This window comes from Anoplolepis gracilipes, chromosome 4 (genome assembly GCF_047496725.1).
Source record: "Anoplolepis gracilipes chromosome 4, ASM4749672v1, whole genome shotgun sequence".
NCBI lineage: Eukaryota > Metazoa > Arthropoda > Insecta > Hymenoptera > Formicidae > Anoplolepis > Anoplolepis gracilipes.
Genome location: NC_132973.1, coordinates 5,929,144 through 5,949,365, shown reverse-complemented (window position 1 = coordinate 5,949,365; position 20,222 = coordinate 5,929,144). Strand labels below are relative to the sequence as shown.

Genomic DNA, 20,222 nt, shown 5'->3' with positions numbered 1-20,222 from the left:
TCAGTGCTTGCTACTCGTAGACTCTGTAATTTCCGGCTGCCACTCGGCCTGTTCTTATTTCCCGTCACGTTCGCCACCCGCGTTGGAGTCCTCTCCGCTTTTCTCGCCACGCGGCAGCGCGCGGTGGTGTCCATTCGCCTCGATCTTCAGGTATAATGGAGCCGAGAAACAGATAATTACAAACTTCTGACCATCTCGCGCCGAGCGACCAGCCAAGCATCAGCTTTTATTTCGGTCCCTGACCTCGTCCGTCGTGTGTCCGACCTTTCCGAGATATAAAGTGCGGATTCGTATTCATTCGCTGGCTTAGCGTTAATATTTCTTCGTTACCGCTACTCGTGTGCTCGCTTACAACATCAGATGAAAAGCCAAATAAAGCGAAATTCGTGGGAGTGAGATTTTCCACTTACGCTCCGCGGTCTCTTCTTTCGACAAATCCAAACGATTAATCGTAATTCTAGATTTATCGAAGCCTTCTTCGAACTTAAATTTCTGATTTTTGCAAGATTTTTATATTAATAAAAATAGAAAAATTTAAACAATTTATATATATATATATATATATTACAGTATTAAAATATTTTTTAGTATTTTGTAAATTAGAAGCTTGAAATATGCGGAAAGAAGACGGCATTAAATTTGTACGCATGTTTTGATGCGAATGGAAAAATCTTTCGTACAATTTGTACTGCTGCTTAAAAGCATACGCGAGTGCAACTGAAAACTTTCATGAGGGTTACGATTATAACGATTTTGAAAATTAAAGTGATTTGCTACCTCTTCGTGTCTACCGTGCTCCTTACTAGCTTTTTCCTCTTTAGTCGGTACTTTAGGTGTAATAGAGCCGAGAAATAGATAATTATCCTTCTCTCTGACCTATTTCGCGCTCGCACCTTCCGACTTCTTAGCTTCCTCGCTGACTCTTACGATCATCTCGAAGTTCTTTAGCGATGCTAAAAGTACTACTCATAAAAAGTCTCATATACCTTAAGTATGTCAGAAAGATGAATTATGACATAACATGATTAATTATAATGTGAATATATCAATTCTTTTGATATTTTTATTAAATATCATTTATTATATTTTTCTTTCTTGCATATCTGAAAATTAATTTTTTAACCTTCTACTTTATTTTTTTCATCTGATAATTATAATTATTCCTTTTTTTTTTTAATGACGCCATGTAGATGAAATCTTAGATTTTATAACGCTGTATAAAGTGAACTTAATTAAATTTTATTATAGCGAAAGTTTCCTAATAGTTACTGCTATAAAATTGATTATAAACTTATGTATTAGAGAAACTTGATAGAAATTGCTATTTCTCAATATTAAAAGATAAATTGCTATATTGTATTGATGGAGACAATCGAATCACCAGGAATGATTCCGACGAAGAACACGAAGAAGATAACCCCGCGGCGCGAGCCATCCCGCATTATCCCACCGACGATGTATTCACCCTTTTCTGCTCCAGAGATATCTACAGGGTGGCACTGCCAACATAACTGAGAATCTCCTTCGCAACTCTGATCGACAAAGTTCCTTCTGGCGGTGCCGCGAGCACACGGACGCAAAAGTTAGCACCAAGTCTACCAGCATCCTTCTACAGCGCCCCGCGACAGTTCCTCCTTCACCCTTTCACCCTCTGTTTCTCGCTCCTGCACCTCATGAACACCATTGCATATCATACACATACACACACACATACACGATTTTGTTCCCTTCCTTTTCGCAGGCGAAAGTCCTCTCTCGCACTCGTGTGACTCTCGTCATTCTATCGTGCTTTAGGAGACGAAGACGCGAGCAAGTTTAGCGAAGATAGGCCAACTTTGATAAGATACCGGTTTACTCTGCACAACCCGATTGATTATCTTTCTCCGCAGGATCTCTACCGATGGCAGCTACATGCGTTCGTATTCTTTCACATGGCTGAACAGTGATCTCGCGGAAGTTACTCGGGGAGGTTTTGGAAAAAGCATCACGCAAAATCGTGATAAATCATTGTGCCGGGTAAGATGTACGTGACTATGAGAGATTAACGTATAAATAAAATTCTTATAAAAAATCGAGAACATCTCTTTCCCAAATAGAACATTCAAATCGTCGAGACTGATATCATTTTAGTGAGAACTTGATGCTGTTAAAGAACGCGAAAATTTTTGTTTTAATTTAACAATTTCATTTTTATCGCGATGCTTGTAGAGTAAATACACATTTTACAAGTAAAAATTTAATTATGATTAGATAGGTGTTTCAATCATCATATTTTTTCCTTAATTGAATAATTATTCGTTTAAAAGTTGGTAAAAGTTATTAAAAGTTATTAAAAGTTAATTATTAAGTTTTATAAAAATGCATATATGAATAATAAATATGAATTTAAATAGAACCTAAAAGAGATATTTTTGTAAGATAACGTGAGGTTTAAGAATTGTTTTAATCTCGACTGAGATTAAAACAATTCTATTATTTCGTTTATTAGCGAAACCGTATTTACAGTGAATTTTAATTTAAAACGATACTTCTTGCGTGTAAATAACGTCTGATCCAAATTCGAGCGAGATCAAAACGCGAGGAGCACAATTTGCATCGATAGTAATAATAGCTGGCGGGTGGTCTCTTCCGCATGAGATCTTATTAGAATCAATTTCCCCGGACGCGCGATATTTCGGCGACCGCCGCCACACATTAATCATACACCTGCGTGCGACTCCCGCGTCGATATTTCCCGAAGTCTTTTGGCACTTCTAGGGCATTTAAACCATCGTTTCTCACCTATCGTCGTGATACGCTTTATGCATTTCGCACATGCTTGGCTAGGAAAAATGGATCATCTTTTTCTCTGTTTCACCGGTGATGAGGATAATTTTCTTCAGGTCATTCGCTGCTGCATTTCCGTTTTTGCGGAGAAACACTCGTATGCGTTGATTCCGGATTGATAACCGACAGCGGCAGCAACTGCTAGCGATGCGGGATAAGGGGAAATATAAACGATGACGACGTAGACGAGGATAAGGACGAAGGCGGATCTACGAGGCGCGAGAGCGGCACGTATGCGAGGGAGAACGCAGGATGAGTTTGCGATTAAACGCGATTATAATTAAGGATAATGGAGTTTCAGCTCAGGAGTTCCCGTCGACTCGAGTCCCTTTGCAGCTGGCACCGTTATATCGAGTTCCCGTCGTTAGCTATAGTGTAGACGACTGGTTGCTCACCCCTATCTCTCTCTCTCTCTCTCTCTTCCTCTTCGTTATCACGAAATGCTTTTGGTCACCCAGATATATATGCATATATATATATATATATATATATATATATATATATATATATATATATTGCGCATACACACATACATATATGTATAAATGCTAAATTTTAGAAATATCTGGATGGGCATTTGCTATATATATAATAGTGGACGCGATAGTCCTATTAGTCACTAATGAAGATCACTGTCACAGTTCCTTCACCGAACAAAGCAATGGAAATCGCTCTTCTGGGACATACAAACCTTCCCTTTCTGGGCACGTACGAGCATGGTCGAGCGGTAACGTTTCCCATGGGATGGCCGCTGGGATGGCCTGACGCGATTTTCAACTTTGACGTTGTCCTCTCGCAAGATTTTTTTTACACGATAAGAGTCTGGTGAGTTGTTTCAACGTAAGTTTTTATCGAAGAATTATGGCAAGTTATCATCGTGTCCTTGCGACTAATATGAGGTCAGATATGAGTGCAGCGAAAATTAATCAAACTTGAGTTTTAATCTCTATATAATCGAACTTTATTATAATTTTACATATATATTATACACACAAATTATTTAGATATATTATATATTTTACATATACATTTTATACAAACACAAAATATTTTTGGAAATTTTATAATATATGACAGATAAAATAGAAATATATATAAATATATGATATGATATGAATAAAATATATAATAGATAAAATAGAAAGAAATAATTTTATTTTTTATGCTTTCCGCCTCCTCGTTTTTATCTTCCTTAAAAATTATTTAACTTTATTAAAATTGTCTCCGAAACTTTATGTACAATATTTCGAAGATTTTATCTTCTGAAATATCTTTATAAGGTTTTATGGAATATATGTGATCATTTATCTGAGATATTTATTATGCCTGATATATACAATTTACTATATCGATATTTTTTGCAGAATATTTTAATCGAAAAATTTAATTTAATTTTTTTAAACCCTCTCATTCGTATTTCACATTAAAAATTAAATAAAAATTACAAGAATTTATTCTAAATTATTATTACAGATCATTTTTAGAGCAACTGAAGACAGTAAAGTTATCAACATAGAATAGATTTGAAATGATATTGTGAAAATCGTTAGAAAATTATTGTTATATATTAGTAAATAATAGTTATTTATGGGTAATATTCATGATATTCAAAATTAATTTAAAATTATTTCAGCATTTTAATAAACTAATATGTATGTGTATGTGAACAGAAAGTTTTCAATAGAAATATTTATATAAAAATTATAAAAGATAATTTAAAAATTAGGTGTCTAGTGATAAATGTAATTCAACTAGTGTTACATTATATAGTATGTATATTACAGCCTAGTGGAGTTTATAAATAAAAATACTGATTTTTCGTAAAAATATAAAACAATATTATGTCACGACATTTGTTACAGTTTGTTGACTGAAAAGATCAGATTGTACAGCATTAAGAAACATAGGAACACTGTGCTGTCTTTGCAAATACTGCTCAATTAGGCTACTTAGGTTTATGGAGAAAGCAGTTTCTAACATTTCCACACCTTCTTCTCCTATATGGAAGAAAAGAAAATCCTCCGGTGATTCTGCATATTGACTCGACAGCTTATAATAACCTTCTTTTGTTCGATCTACTCTCCAACCAAATAGCTGATAACACGCTTGGCGATATTCCTGTGATGATGCTTTAAAAGCCTCCTTCAAGCGCGCTATTTTTATTTCATGCGTTTGCTTTAATTCTGCAATTTCTATATTAAACAAAAATTATATAAAAAAAATTAATATTTACGCAAAGAATAAGACAAATAACCATCATTTATCTATGTACCTTGTGTCTTTAATGATGATGTAGTCGCGCCATAATTTCCTGATCCCACCTTGGCTCGAAGCTCTTCCAATTCTCGTAATAAAGCCGCTTGTTTTTCCTCGGCTTGTTTCTCCGCTATTGCCGAAGGATTCATTGTAAAATGTAAAACTCGAGCATTACAGTTGAAGTCGCCCTTTAACGCGCGATGCTCGAGCTCGCCTTTCAGTTGCTCGATCTCTTCTCTTAATTTATTACACTCGTTCTTCTGCGTGCCAGTCTCGGCCGCTTGAAGATCTGCTTCCAATTTACTCACTAAGTCTCTGAAATAACATTGACAAATTTTCTTCTTTATAAAATAATTTTTAATTTGATCAAATATTTGATACACGCTAGTACATGAATATACCTGTATCCATCTATAGCACGTTCTAGAGCCGGTATTCTCTCGGTCATCGCGTTGTTGCTGTCTACCGTCATTTCCTTCTCGTACAAGTCTAATTGTTGTCTATAGCTGTCTCTTTCTCTAGTGACAAGAATCATCTTCTTTTGCAGTCTGCTTACGAGCTTATTTAGTTTCTCCTTTGATGATGTCACATCGGTAGCCAACTTCTTCGCATCCTCATAATTCTTTGACAAGTTCTGTGACTCTCGCAGAGCCGCATCCAATCTTGATCTGAGTTGACCTTCCTCCGCTTTCAAGTCTACCTCAGCTTGTTGAAGTCGGTTTAGCTCTCGCTTCATCGCCGTTGGTCCGCCAGTAATGCCAATCGTTTCGTATTCTTGCAAGCGAAGGGCAAGCTCGGACCGCTTTGCCTCTAATACCGCTACTTGCTGCTCTACTTTTTCAGTGTGCTCTAGCCTGTAAAAAATCATTCATTGTTAAATAAAGATAATGTGTATAAATGCGCGAAAAATACCTTTTTGTCATATTGGCCATTTGTTCCTCTAGGAGTAATTTCTCTCTGACTGACTCTTTTAGCACTGCAATAGTTTTTTTCGCTACATTCAACTCTTTTTCCAGATCATTCGCTCTGGCTGCTCTGCCTGCTAACATCTTGCCCTCTTCCCATAATGCTCTTTCTGACTCGAGTTTTTCTAGCTTAATTTTCATATTCTGCAGTTCTACATTTTGTAATTCATAATCCTGTTGCATTTTGAGATGTTCTTTCATCCTTTCCTCCAACATTGCTGCTTTAGCCTCTGCAGTTTCCAATTTTAATTGTAATTCACTTGATTCGTTAGTAGTTTGAAGAGGAGGAGATTTTTCTTTTGGGGAAGCATTTACCAAACTCTTTGATAATTTTGCATTTTCAGTATACAATAATGCTATCTTCTTTTCTAAACTGTTTCTTGCCTAATAAAATGCATGTATAATAATTAAAAAATGTAAAAGTATCTTATGGAACAAAGTATATACAAATTAACATATAAAATAATTACTTGGGACCATTCTTTCTCTGCATTAGCTTGTGCTTCTTTTACATCTTGGATTGTCCGTCGTGCAACATCAAGTCGGACTTCTAACTGCTGAATGGTTTGCGCATCCTGTTCCACTTGAACTTGTAAGAGACCTTTCTCCTTCTCAAAAATTTCTTCCATCTGTCTGCGTATATTGTGTAGTTGTTGCACAGTCGCCTCTTGTTGAGTCAATCTAGTCTTTAATGATATAACCTGTATGGGAATATATTTTCCTTTAAAATATTTCACATATTTATTCAAATTATATATTTTATTTAAATTATATAATGCATTTTTTATTATAATAATGTTTGATATATTTGTATAATTATTAAGTACCATTTTTTTATATGTATGTCCATCTTACCTCTCCTTTCATACGTCGCCATTCCCAAGGACTACCTGGGACTGAATCTGATTGAGTTTTGTTAACTATAGATGTATCCGATTCATCTAGTTTTTGTCGTTTTGGTGAAATAATGCTGCTATCACTTTCATTGAAAGTTGAACGTATATAACCAGCTCCTGAGAATCGTACTGGTACTCCAATACTTTTGCGATAGGATTCTGTTCCAGAACGTAAATCTTTTATCATATTGATAACACTTGTTGGATCCTGATCATTCATCTAGACAAAGAAACATTATATTGCTTTTTTTACAATAATTATATATAATCATACATATATGTATGCACAATTTTTATATATTAAAATATATTAAATAATACAAGTATAAGATTATAAATATGAAGTTTATTTTTGTTTTCGTAATGGCTTATAATTATCAATCACTTATTTTCATTTTTTAAACTAATATTATTTCCTTACATTTATCCTGTTCCTTTCTATATTAATCTAGCACAGCGAAATTAACAGAATATATGTAACAATCAGACACAATACCGAACAATATATATCAGCGATATTAGTCACATTCAATCATCGATAAAATATACCAAAGCGATTCAATCAAACATCAATCTAACATCTAACCGATATTGTTGAATGGTCCATAGCAAGGTTAGCAACATATACTTTTCACTAAAAGGTGTGTCAAAAATCTTACCCATGAGCTAGAGTAGGATTTTATTGACCAATCAGGTCAAAATTTTCATTTGTTCTGATTGGTCAATTAAACGTTACGTTATCCTACGAGTAGGATTTTTGAACAAACACTCGATGTCGCTATCTCTTCCAGGTTTCATTGGAGCACTGCAATTTTCACTCGACACTGCTGCTACCTATGAGAGGAGACTGAAAAGAACACTCAAGTTTGCTCGAGACACTGAACTCTATGAGTTCAATGATTCAAGCCCATTCAAGCTCGTTGCCAAAAATTAAAGGTGTCGACAGCGCGAAAGTGTGTCCATACTTGTTAAATCTCTACGTTGCTATGTCCAAGAAACAGGACAAGGTGGACAACGGCATCGTCGCCGTGAAGAGTAAAGTGCGTATATATATCGCCAATAAAGAATGACTTTAAGAAACACTCATTGAACGTGAGAACAGTGCATTGCTTAAATTGTTTTGTAGTTTGACGCCGACATCATCAGATTCTCCATCAGTCGTAACGAGCCTATGAGCTATGAAGATTTTGGTAAATTGTTGGCACAACGGCATGATTTAGGAGCAGATTTTAACTTTTTAATTTGGTACACGGATACAGACGGTGATCTACTTCCCATCAATAATGATAACAATCTGGCTAGAGCTCTATTGGCCACCAGGTGTCTGCTCAGAATTTTTATACAGAGGAAAGGTAAGATTATTCGCAATTTTCTATATATTTTTCCATATATTGTGTATATGTATATAGATTTAATTTAATTATAATTATGATAGGTGATGGAGCATGGGACAATGGATACGGGACAATAAAACCTAAAAACCTGATATCCAGTATTCTGGGTGGCACACCAGGAAAGCCTAAACCTATTGCTATTTCAAATCCACATGATTTTAGGCAGGTAAGTTTACACTTAGTTGATTATTCTTTAATACACTTTATAGTCAACTGAATCTAACATATAATTATTCTTACATTTAGGTGTCTGCAATTATTGATGTCGACATACTGCCAGAAACTTGTCGACGTGTACGTCTTTTGAAACATGGTTCCGATAAGCCTTTAGGATTTTATATTAAAGATGGTGAAAGCTTCCGCATATTGCCATCGTCAGCTGGAGGGGGAATTGAGAAAGTTCCAGGAGTGTTTATCAGCAGATTAGTACCAGGTGGTTTAGCAGAGAGCACAGGACTTCTAGCTGTAAATGATGAGGTCCTGGAAGTAAACGGTATAGAAGTTGCAGGCAAAACACTTGATCAGGTAAGATTTTTTTTTATAGAAACAATTTTTTTCATAAAAATATATTAAATTACTAAATATTAATATAAGCGTCATAGTTGTCAAAGCAGTATTATTTATTTGAAAAAAATGCATTTTAAAGTATATTTTTCTCTGACACTTGTACTGTTATTTATATTCAATTGTTGCTATTCTAGTAAAGCAATTAAAGCACTGCAATAGCATATTTAAAATATTCTCTACATTGATTAAAAATAATCTTACAAAAATAAAATATTTATATAGCAAAATAGTAATTCATTCTTTTTTGTTTATAAGGTTATTTATATGATTATTTATGTATGTGTGAAATAGGTGACGGATATGATGATAGCAAATTCCTCTAATCTCATTATTACTGTCAAACCGGCAAATCAGAGAGCAGCGTTGGCTGCACCTCGTCGCGGTTCGTTCTCACGTAATAGCCAATTATCTTCGGGAAGTCATCAGTCCACGCAAAGCGCTGGTAGCGATGAGGAGGCGGATGAGATTGTCGATCTTACAGGTTTGACAATGCAGGACGACGCCTCGGCGTCGTCTACTCAACACCATCACTATCACCATCACCATCATCACCAAACTTACAGTCACGATCAGGGTGTTCTACACCTCTAGGGTGATTATGTTTGATTGATTAACGGACGGCGTGATAGCCGCGCACGGCAAGCTGAGTCACTTTTGACTTATAGCAAAATTTTTTTTATACATACCCAAATTAAAATTTTCTAATGGATTTTAATCTGAGATACATAGAAAAATATATATATAAAATATATATTAAATATATATTATATATTATAGAATATATAATATATTGTAGAATCTTACATATATTTTTTTTCTTAAAATACTATACTGTGTGCTTAAACAGAAAAGAAAAATATATTTTAAAAATAAGAATTATATATTGATATTTTTATATGATGCACGTATGAAATATTTATTTTGCACGAGTTATAAAACATTCTTAAAATATAGGTCATAAGTGACTCGGAATCTGCTGGCAGAGGATTAAATTATGCTCAATTTAATAGCGTCCGCTAATATTTACTCGCGAGAGTTGTCTAGGAATAAGGCTCTATAGAGAAACATGTATACACGACAATAATCACGTTGATCTTGGAATTTTATGAAGTTTTTAGACAAGTTGATTAATGTGAAGAGAGTTTATTGGTTACACAGTTATAAGATGCGTCTTCGAACTATAAAATCAATACTTTGGAACAACTAATGTTATTCTATGGCTTCGAGTCTGAAAGATGAATGTCATGTTTTGCATGTAAAAATCATCGAATGAAGTATAAAGTATCGAGATAGATACATAAAAAATGAAAGAAATAACAATGAAAAGAAGAAAATAATTTTTAAAATATTATATTATAAAAGAAATTGCAAATTGCTTGAATCAATATTACAATATATATTTCATGCAAATTCCAGAATTTAAAAAAATGTGCGTGGAAAAGAGCATTGTATTTATTATTATGAGAAGCATCAATTGTAGAATCATTGGTATTATACTTTATTATTATTCTAATGACACTATACCTTATAAAGAGAGAAAGGAACAGAAAGAGAAAGCAGTTACATTTTTTACAGTATATTTGTATTCTAGTGGCTTTTATCAATCATTGAAGTTTCGATAGTTGGACATATAGCTCCATTAATCAAAATATTTTCTTTACATTTACGAGAATCATTCTTTCATATTAATCAGGAATAATTAAATTATCCATTTTGAAAGAAAGGAGAAGAAATAAGATTTTTTTTTATATACTCAAAGAAAGAGTAATCTTCAAAAAAATTATATATAAAAGTCTGAAATTGAATTCCTTTAAAGTATTATTTATCTGATATATTCGACAGATTATTTGATTGTAGTGTTCAAAGTATTATAATTTTCTCATTTAATAATTAGTTATTTGAAACTAATTTATGTACTTAAAAGTAAATGAATATGAAATGGATGATATAATTTTTATTTATAATGGATATTTTTTAAATTGAAGTAATATGCTGTTTGTCATCCAGATGCTCACTAATGATACTTGATTGTACATAATACACAGAAAATGGGACTCAACAACTTGTCTCGGGTGAGAGAGGCCTTTATGTTGATGTAAATAATGATCGATAATTATCTTATTGGAGAAAATATAGACATAAATCTTTTTTGTCTGATGCGATGGCGATATAAAAAACAAAAAAGTGGCCTTACATTATGCATCATTCCAGCTTTAAAAAATGATGTAAAACTATAAGTGTTCCGTTTTTTATAACGCAGTTATATGTCTATTCATGTACTCCGTCTACTCTACCACATGTTTAGACTGTTAAAGTTTTCGAATTTTAATTTCATTTTTATCTGTTATCTGTTATCTAATCGCAGACTGAGAAAATACGTTTTAGGGCGGTATCGATGGAAGCATCAGGAGAATAACGATCCTATTTTCATGTGTAAAATACTGTTGTTTGTATATCTTGTGTGCCTTTATCAAAGTGGAATTAATATTAGAAAACATTATTACATTCCAATTATATATTTACATCATTGAAAAGAGAAGAGAGCGAGATAATATTCTAAGAAATCTATACTGCCTCCATAGTTATGCGTGAATCTATTTTTATATGCACTCGATCCCATTTTTTCTACTTAATTCGGAAAAACGAGCGTATGTGTGTGTATGTGTGTGTGTGTGTGTATATATAGATATATATATATATATTTATATATATATATATATATATATATATATATATATATATATAATATCTCTCCTAGATTATTCTGTATTGAGTTAGTTCTTCGCAATCGCAAGATATCACTTGGACTTCCGCGATAAGTTTTAACGATCTTATCGGTTGCCAAATTATTAATCGTATTATCGATTCCGTCGAATATATCGCTAATATATATTTTGCATGTTTTTTTTTAATTCTCGAGTGTTCTTATCTTAGGTCGAACATTCATGTGTCACAGATCATGTATAATATTTAAAAGAGATGTTTTTCTTAAGAAAAATAGTTATGATATGCGAGTCAAAGAGAGAGAGAGAGAGAGAGAGAGAGAGTGGTTTTTCTCAATGAAAGAATGACTTAGAGGATTAAGATGATTTTAGATTTAATCTGTATGTATTATCGTTGCTCTAAATGAGAGATCATTTTTGTACTTAACCAAATAGAGTGCGAACATTTGTAAGAAGTTTCTTTTTCATCTGTACTTAGCGCTTTATTGAGCCGTAGTTGTTATGTGGAGGGATGCCAGTGCTAAATTAGTCTTCATGAGATGAAATTAGAGATATATTTTACGCAATAGTCGTGTAATTCTTAATATGAATGAGATAGTTAATACATTACGAGGACGAAAGTACTTATTAACGCTGTAATTCTTAATGGCAGCTTATAAAATAAAGATATTTTATTGTATTTTCTAATTTACCCTATTATTTACTCACCTAATTTCATATAAAATTCCATGTTCCTCTAATTATCTTGCGTATCGAAATCCGAAATGTCTTCTCGTCCCGTTTTGCCGTTACTATGGTGTATAAATAAAATATGGTACAGTCAACACCAAAATCTGTAACCTTACATGGGTCATGATTTTTGTAAAAATTAGGCGCTTAACGGTCATTTATTAAGCTTAAGGGAGCGGCGAAAATCTTGTACACATCCGATCGTAAGAAGAATTTAAAACACCAAACAGCATGTCTTACGCCGAGCATGGACCGCGCATCTTTTTGGCGGGCAGACCAAGCAGTGGTGTACCCTTGATTTATGGGGATTACGTCTTACCGAAAAAAAGATCGGAAGGTCGTTTGAAGCTGTACAATTCGTGTACGGACGTCCGAGCTTGGAGTCCAAACACCTTAGAGAGTACGCGTTACTTTCGCGAGCTCAACGAACATGATCCTGCGGTTTGTTTTAATTGCGAATGTCTTCATTCTTTCCGAATACGAACCGCGTTATTTATTAGATATAAATATACTTTACACACACAGACACAATACATATATATAACGTAATTATTTCTACATAAGAAATTCAGGAATTTTTAAATGAATAATTTTGAAATATGGACTGTTATTTATTATGGAAAAGAATAAGTGAAATGCTTTTTATTTATCTTTCATATTTATATTTTACGTTTATATTTCATGTTTATATTTTATATTTATATTCTGAGTTTATATTTCTAGATATTTACAGCATGCATATGTTATTTAGCATATTATTCAATATGCATTATATTCAGTATACATGCATATTTATTAAATTAATCATGTTAGAGAAAAACAGAGAACGTGTATTATCTCATTCCTTTTTATACAGCCAGGAAGAGTGATACCATTTAATGTGATAATGGAAAACATGATAGGACTTACGGCTCAAGCTCAAAATGAGCTTCGCGTTGTGCGGCGAGAACTGCGAAAATATAAATCCTTGAAACTTACTTCGGAACAACAGAAATATCTGGAAAATTTCGTAAGCTTCTTGAATAAATTAAGCGCATGTTAAAATGCGCTATTTCTAGTCGAGTGACAACAGTCCTTTCCGTTGTAGGACGAAGTTGCCACCGTAATTAATGAGACAGAAGAAATGAAAGTTGAAGCTATAATAAGACCGCTTTCTCAGGAAGGACGTGGATCATTTAACGCAAATAAGATTGCTGCTTTGCAACGTTCCGACACGTATCTATCGATGTATTTTCACCCCAGGAGATTTCGATACGATGGAGGAATCCACAATCTTTTACTAACTAATACGCACGTTTTGAGAGAGAATTTGAACGAGAAACCATTATCGAAAAATAATACTTATCTCGTATCGCGTGTAACATCTTGTGATATATTAACCGAAGCGAGATGTGCGCGAGGTAAAAAAATTTCACTCGTAATAAAAAGTTATTTTATAAGGATTAAAATGTAGAATTAATCCTTTTTACGAAATAGTTTTAAAAATTGAAGAGTAATCTATACTTTGCACTTTGAATTGTAATAAATTTTGCAGAGTATAGTGATCAAACGAGTACTTGTATCGAGTATGTTGACGCATCCTCCCAAGTGATGCAAGATGTTTGTGAAATAGGTGTACAAACGGACAAGTATAAAAATGACGTTTACGATGGACAATCTAACGTCGACTCGTCCTCTAGTCAATACTGTGAAAGTACCGAAAGCGTATCCACGTCTGAAAGCGAGTTAAGAATAAACTTGGATTCCGAAGTTTGTGAGAAAAATCATAAGGGAGTAATTATTCAAAAAGATTCGGAAATTATCGTTTTGAAGAACGAACTTGGTGTACGAAACAATATTGATTGAATGAAATTTTTATCAAAACAAGATTTTGTAACAAATATATTTATACACAGAGCTTTACTCATCTTTACTTTTTAGATGAAGGAAGATGAGCTAGAAGAGCTACGAGAATTGAATAAACATTTACAAACATTGTTAAAAGAAGAAGACGAAAATGCAAATATTTTGAGACGTAATTTTAATGTAAATCAATATTTATTGTTAACTACGTTAATTCAAAATTTGTATAATTATTTAAATCTTATATCGTAGATCTTGCAAGAAAAGTTGAAAATAATAAACGACAAGCGGAATATCGAAGTGGAAAATTTAAGTGTAAAAGTAATATATATAGTATTTCTCGAATAAAATTTTTATACAAATTATTTTTTATATAATCATACATGTTTATTTTAACTGAGATTTTACTATTGTTTTTTTTTACTATCGTTATTTTTAACTAAGTTTTATACTATCCACCCACTACTTAGCTTTCCTCTTCCGAGTGTCTGGTGGATCAGTTGAAGATGGAATTAGGTAGAAAATGTCAAGTTTGTTATATCCAATCGCAGGAAATCCAAAAACTTAGACAAGAAGTTAAACAAGCAGAATTACTTTCCGTAGAAAACGAATCTCTTGCGGTTAGTACGTGAGACGTAGCATATATTACGTCATATAATCGTTTAGAGAAATTGAATTCGACTACGATTTAATGTGTATAAAAAACGATTAATATGTATATAAAATTCTGATAAATTAGCGGAAGGTGAAAGAGATGGAGCATTTATCAAAAGAGGCGGAAAGCTGCGGTATTGCTTTAGAGCAAGTGAAAAATGTTTGGCGGGAGCGGGATATGCTTCAGAAGCAATATCGTGAGCAAAGTTGCACGTTGGCGGACAGAGAAGACGAAATAAAACGACTATTGACGTTGATAAAGCAAATGTCTGTTACGGCCGATACTCGTGAGGTGCGTCATTTGGTTTCGTGTATCACATTATATTTTTACAATTTTAATGTCAAGTCAATTAATAACAGGAAATAGATTTTTTTTTTGAAAATGTACGTAATCAGTACGTCACACGTTACCTTAAGCTATAAAAATATACATAATTAAATTTTATCATTTGTACAGACTTATCGATTATTGAAGGTACACAGAGAGTTACAGTTTTAAATACAAAAAAAAAAGAAGAGATTGTAAGAAAATATAGAGATAATGTTTTAATGAAAGACTTTCTTTTTTTTCACAGGTCTAAAAATAAATTTTACAAGCAATATATAAAATATAGTAAATATATAAAAGGATTAACAATATCGCGTTTTGTAAAAATAATTAGGTATAATATATGTTATATCGATTACTAGATGCCTGTGATACGCATCATAATCAGTTCTAATTCTAAACCTTAAATTGATTTTACGGAGAAGTGTATAAATAGATACATAGTAAAATTGTGTTCACGATCAGGTAGAGATGAATGATGTAGTGGCCAACTTGAAAAATGAGATTCAGGTCAAAAACGAGAAGATCTCGCAGTGCGAAATGCAGCTAATTTGCATGGAGCGGGAAGTTGGTAATCTGACTAACATGCTGAAAAATAGTTTGAACAATTTGGACGAGTCTAAGATAGCGTATGAGGGGATTTGCGAGTACACCAAGTGCGAGCACGATACTTGCTTAGATGTCCAGAGCGCGTTGTCCGCTTTAAAAGCGTTCATAGCCGAGTTGGAGGAGTGTAAACTAGAACGACGTAATCGTCTGCGGGAAATAGATAACTTAAAGGCTTATGTGGCTTGTTACAGCCAAGAGTCCGTCAGCGAGATTACAAACACAGATTTTGATACCGGACACGGATCGATCCAGCCGGCTGCAGGTATATTCCTAGGCATAAGTTAAATAATAATAGGACATGCATAGGAAATAATTCGGACATTGAACCCAGATTATATCTTATTACATGTTGACATATGGATCGATATACGATTGCGTATTGATAGATAATCTGTAATACCTGTGCACAGATTCTAATAAGGTTCGATATTACAGAAGACTCCACGTCGACTAATTGCGGCGATTGTCATTCATCGAAAGAATTAGTTAACGTTCAGATTCAGTCGGATGATATTGACTCTAGTGCGATGTGTTCCGAAGAATCGGAAAAGGTGGAATTGAACGAAGTCATTTCGTACGAAGAAATCGATCATGCCCTCGCGACGCATATCAAACGCTCCATCAACAAGATACACGAGATATCTACAGTTCTTCAAGGTATAACATATAAAGCAGTTTCTTCGTGACACGTTTTCATTGACAATTATACAAATTCGTTAAGGAGCCGGAGATTATCATGTGCAGATCGTTAAAGAGTTTACGAAGCAACAGCAGGAGCTGCAAAAGAAAGATCTTGAGATTACGAAATTAAAACAAAAAGTAGCAGAGCATATGTTGCAGAGAGGTGAAGGAGATTGTTTGATTCAAGAGCAGATAAGGAAAAGAATGTTGGAGAAGGAGAAGGTGTTGGAAGCTGTAATAAATAAGAGAGACTTGGAGATTGAGAGGCTGCACAAAGATCTTCTCGTGTTAGAAAGCGAAAACGTTGATCTTCTCGATATGAACACCGCGCAAAACGAGGAATTAAGAGCACAGAGAGAACAGATGCGCAAATTAAATCAACAGATAGATGGCCTACAGCACACCGTCAATATGTTGAAGGAGAAAACAAATGATATGGACGATATGAAAAAAAAGTTAGTATCTTTGTTATTTTTATTATTAAAAATATTCGATCGAGCTTTTTTAAAATCGATATTTATCGATTCGGCAGATTGATAGAACTGCAGATGAAGAATAATGATCTTCAAAGTAAACTTACACAAGCTAACGAGATTATTTCTAAGAACGATGAAATTATAGCGGATCTGGAATGTAAGGATGAAAAGAATAGAATGGCTTTGACGCATGAAAGCATCAGATACAATGCCATGATAACACAACAGCAGAGCGATATCGTGAAACTGCAAGACGAGAATCAATCGTTGAGCGACCAGTTGAGCAAAGTTGTAATTCAACTAGCTCGGAGCAATGACACGATTTCATTAGTGAGAAGAGAGAGCGACAATATGGCCGTGATAAATGTCCTGCAGGCGAATCTGTCGAATTTAGACATGGATAAAGAGAAGCTATTGGCAAAAGTGGACTATCTGAGCAGCGAGATAGCGAGTTGTCAAAGTTCCACAGCGAATATCGAAAATGAACTACGAACGTTATCGCAGAGAAATGAGATATTGCAAACTGATATAGACACTGTTAAAAATACTAACGATCAATTGTTGCACACACACGAAGACATGATCAAACAATCTTTGAAAAATATATTAGACACACTTCCTGGAAAAATTTATGAGAAAATCATACGCCTTCGAGCGGAAATGAAAGAAGACGACAAAGAGATAGAGAATGTGCCTGAACAATGTCAAAATAAAGAAATTTTAGAACATGAAAAAGAAAAGCAACAGACGAAAATATATACTGATAAGGTAAATAAAAATAAATTTTATTGTTTCTTTTTTTTTTGCAATGACTATTTAATTAACATCACGTCAATCTGAACAATGAATTTTCTTCAAGTCTTGTCAACAAGATGGTGAATTTTATACAAGTCAAGGCACGCATGATGAATTAGTTTCGATCGCTCAAGAAGTAGATTGTAATACTGAGAATGCTGTGCACAAGCTAAGATTCCTCGAAGGACAATACGAGAACAAACTGCATGAAATTAAAAATTTGATAGATGACGTAAAGCTGAGGGATTACGAAATAAAGAATCTTCAAGAGTGCATTACCTATCTGTTGCAGGAAAAGAACGATTTACAAACTAAAGTTAAAGTACGTACTATAATATTTTTTTCTTTTTGTAACATTTTTCTTTCGAGAAAGAAAATAACTTATAAATACTGTAATTTCGATCTAACAGTGCCAGGTAGAAGAGTATCAGAATAAATTGACGTTGTTGAAGAAAAAATATGACAGCAGTTTGAACGCTTTTCATAAGAGGCATAACGAGAACGTTGAAAGATTGCAGATGAGATTCGAAGATATCATGAAAATCGAGAGAAACCCGTTTGACGCGGAGAGTTGGTTACAGGTATGCGTGTATGCAACAATCAATGAATAATTAATAATTTAATTAATACATAATTTTTGATGGGTTTATCAATCGTCATTTTTAGTCACTGAATTTGAAGGAACTGACAGAACTACATAATCGAATCAATATTCTGAGTTCACACGCAGCTGAGAATACTGAATCAAACATTACACATACCGAGACTAGGAATCATTATAAATCTCAGGATAATTCCGAACAACATAAGTTTTATAATAAATTCACTTTACATAAGCAATACACGAGAGAGAATAGGTTGTCTTTAAATAGAAAAACAAGTAAAAATGAAATTATTTCCGAAAATCTGAATACAGAAAATAATGAGGAAATTACTATAACAGAATTATATTCTCGTGATTTCACCCAGAAACATAGGTAATATATTTTGTATATAAATTTATTTAAACATATACATGTGCATATATTAATTTTAATAGAGCTTATTAATAATATATACGTTTTGCAATGACAATTCAGATTTTCCGATGTTGGGAAGAAACAAACAGAAAATATAGAATCGTCTAAACCTACAATAGACAGAACCGTAAGTGCATGATAATTATTAAATTATAACATTACGTATATTATTGCGTTCGAACCCACATGTGAAATAATACGTTGCAGCTTGATTGGCAGAGAGAGAAATTCATCTATCAATGTAGCATACATCACAAATTGAACAATGCTCGCTGATATCGGCGAATAAAATGGTATTTCGTAATACAGAGAGATTTTCAAGCGCAAAACGGATATAAAGCACGAAATATTTTATCATTTTTTTACTATTATTCTATTTCGTTATCCGCGCGCACAAATATTAACTATGTACTTTATAAAATCAGATCCAATTGAGAATATTACTTTTTACTTACTTTTTTCTTCGTATATATGTATACATATAATTTTTTTAACGTTTTACCTATGTATGCTGTTACTCTTTGTCTAATTAAAGTTATATCCATGTTACATCATTCGTAAGAAACATGTATTTAAAAAATGGACTTTGTAATAAATGTCTACACATATAAAACAAGAAAGAGTCTTTCTCTATTCTTATAACGAATTTTTTACCAATAATAATGTGTCTATATAATTAAACAACTTAACATATATTCGTAACAAAATGTGTTTACGATCATTTATTCTAAAGAAGAGGAAGTTGAACAAAAAAACTGGGCTATGCAGGACTTACAATTGAACTTTCACCGTAATGCAAATCTGCGGTGCATGATACCCTAGTTGTGTTACGGGCACTGATAAAATGCTTTGATCATTCCGAAAACAACTTGGCATTGAAGAGAAAATATTTCTTTATACACGCATACGCGTGACATATGCCGTGTTTCCGTAAATCCGAAGACGGTAAATTGCATTCTGTTCTTACAACATGCAGGAGTTTACCGTCGCTCCTAATGCACGAAGCGTCGGGTGCATATGCGCCTGTTGCGATATTCCAGTGTTTGCGTCGACAACTCGATTATAACCCGGTTATAACAAAAGGGCGTATCTATAATTTCGCTTTGCGAGGACTGTGCGACTGTTTACGCATAACTCCCGTTACATAATTACGTTTTGCACCCGTCATTATTACCTTATCTACATAACGTTTATCTAGGTACATATTGTAACAATTATTGATGCGCTTCGAACATTGATGACAAAGAAAGATTAATAATAAGTTTGATAATAGGTTCTTTTAAAACAAGAATCTTTAACAAATATGTCAAACCTTCAACTTTGTTTTATGTTACATTATAAGCAATTAAAAATTGAAAAATCAAGCATGAGAGATGCAAATAAAAAAAATCAAAATCTTACTTTTTTTTTTTAAATTTTAAGTTGTCCTCGATTTATATATTTTTTTTTTTACATAAAATAT

General features: G+C 33.4%; 3 protein-coding genes across 3 annotated transcripts; 2 read left to right on the top strand and 1 right to left on the bottom strand.

Moving 5' to 3' along the window:
- Window positions 1-3,976: 3,976 nt before the first annotated feature.
- Mad1 (Mitotic arrest-deficient 1) lies at window positions 3,977-7,558 on the bottom strand. The gene is made up of 7 exons (XM_072891619.1): window positions 7,365-7,558; window positions 6,903-7,163; window positions 6,518-6,748; window positions 5,995-6,431; window positions 5,484-5,936; window positions 5,099-5,397; window positions 3,977-5,018 (listed from the first exon to the last, which is right to left on the bottom strand). The coding sequence occupies exons 2-7, from the start codon at window positions 7,161-7,163 to the stop codon at window positions 4,666-4,668; spliced, it is 2,034 nt and encodes a 677-aa protein (XP_072747720.1). The 5' UTR covers window positions 7,365-7,558; the 3' UTR covers window positions 3,977-4,665.
- Window positions 7,559-7,803: 245 nt separating this feature from the next.
- Window positions 7,804-11,936, top strand: Par-6 (partitioning defective protein 6). Its single transcript, XM_072891620.1, has 5 exons — window positions 7,804-7,983; window positions 8,070-8,295; window positions 8,379-8,503; window positions 8,584-8,862; window positions 9,196-11,936. Exons 1-5 carry the CDS (start codon window positions 7,831-7,833, stop codon window positions 9,493-9,495), a joined length of 1,083 nt encoding a protein of 360 aa, XP_072747721.1. The 5' UTR covers window positions 7,804-7,830; the 3' UTR covers window positions 9,496-11,936.
- Window positions 11,937-12,072: 136 nt separating this feature from the next.
- Window positions 12,073-19,076, top strand: LOC140665463 (uncharacterized). The gene is made up of 17 exons (XM_072891618.1): window positions 12,073-12,797; window positions 13,213-13,365; window positions 13,444-13,756; window positions 13,891-14,180; window positions 14,277-14,381; window positions 14,451-14,519; window positions 14,669-14,818; window positions 14,938-15,144; window positions 15,646-16,051; window positions 16,225-16,446; window positions 16,511-16,925; window positions 17,003-17,714; window positions 17,806-18,063; window positions 18,152-18,322; window positions 18,408-18,718; window positions 18,821-18,887; window positions 18,968-19,076. The coding sequence occupies exons 1-17, from the start codon at window positions 12,588-12,590 to the stop codon at window positions 19,034-19,036; spliced, it is 4,128 nt and encodes a 1,375-aa protein (XP_072747719.1). The 5' UTR covers window positions 12,073-12,587; the 3' UTR covers window positions 19,037-19,076.
- Window positions 19,077-20,222: the final 1,146 nt, after the last annotated feature.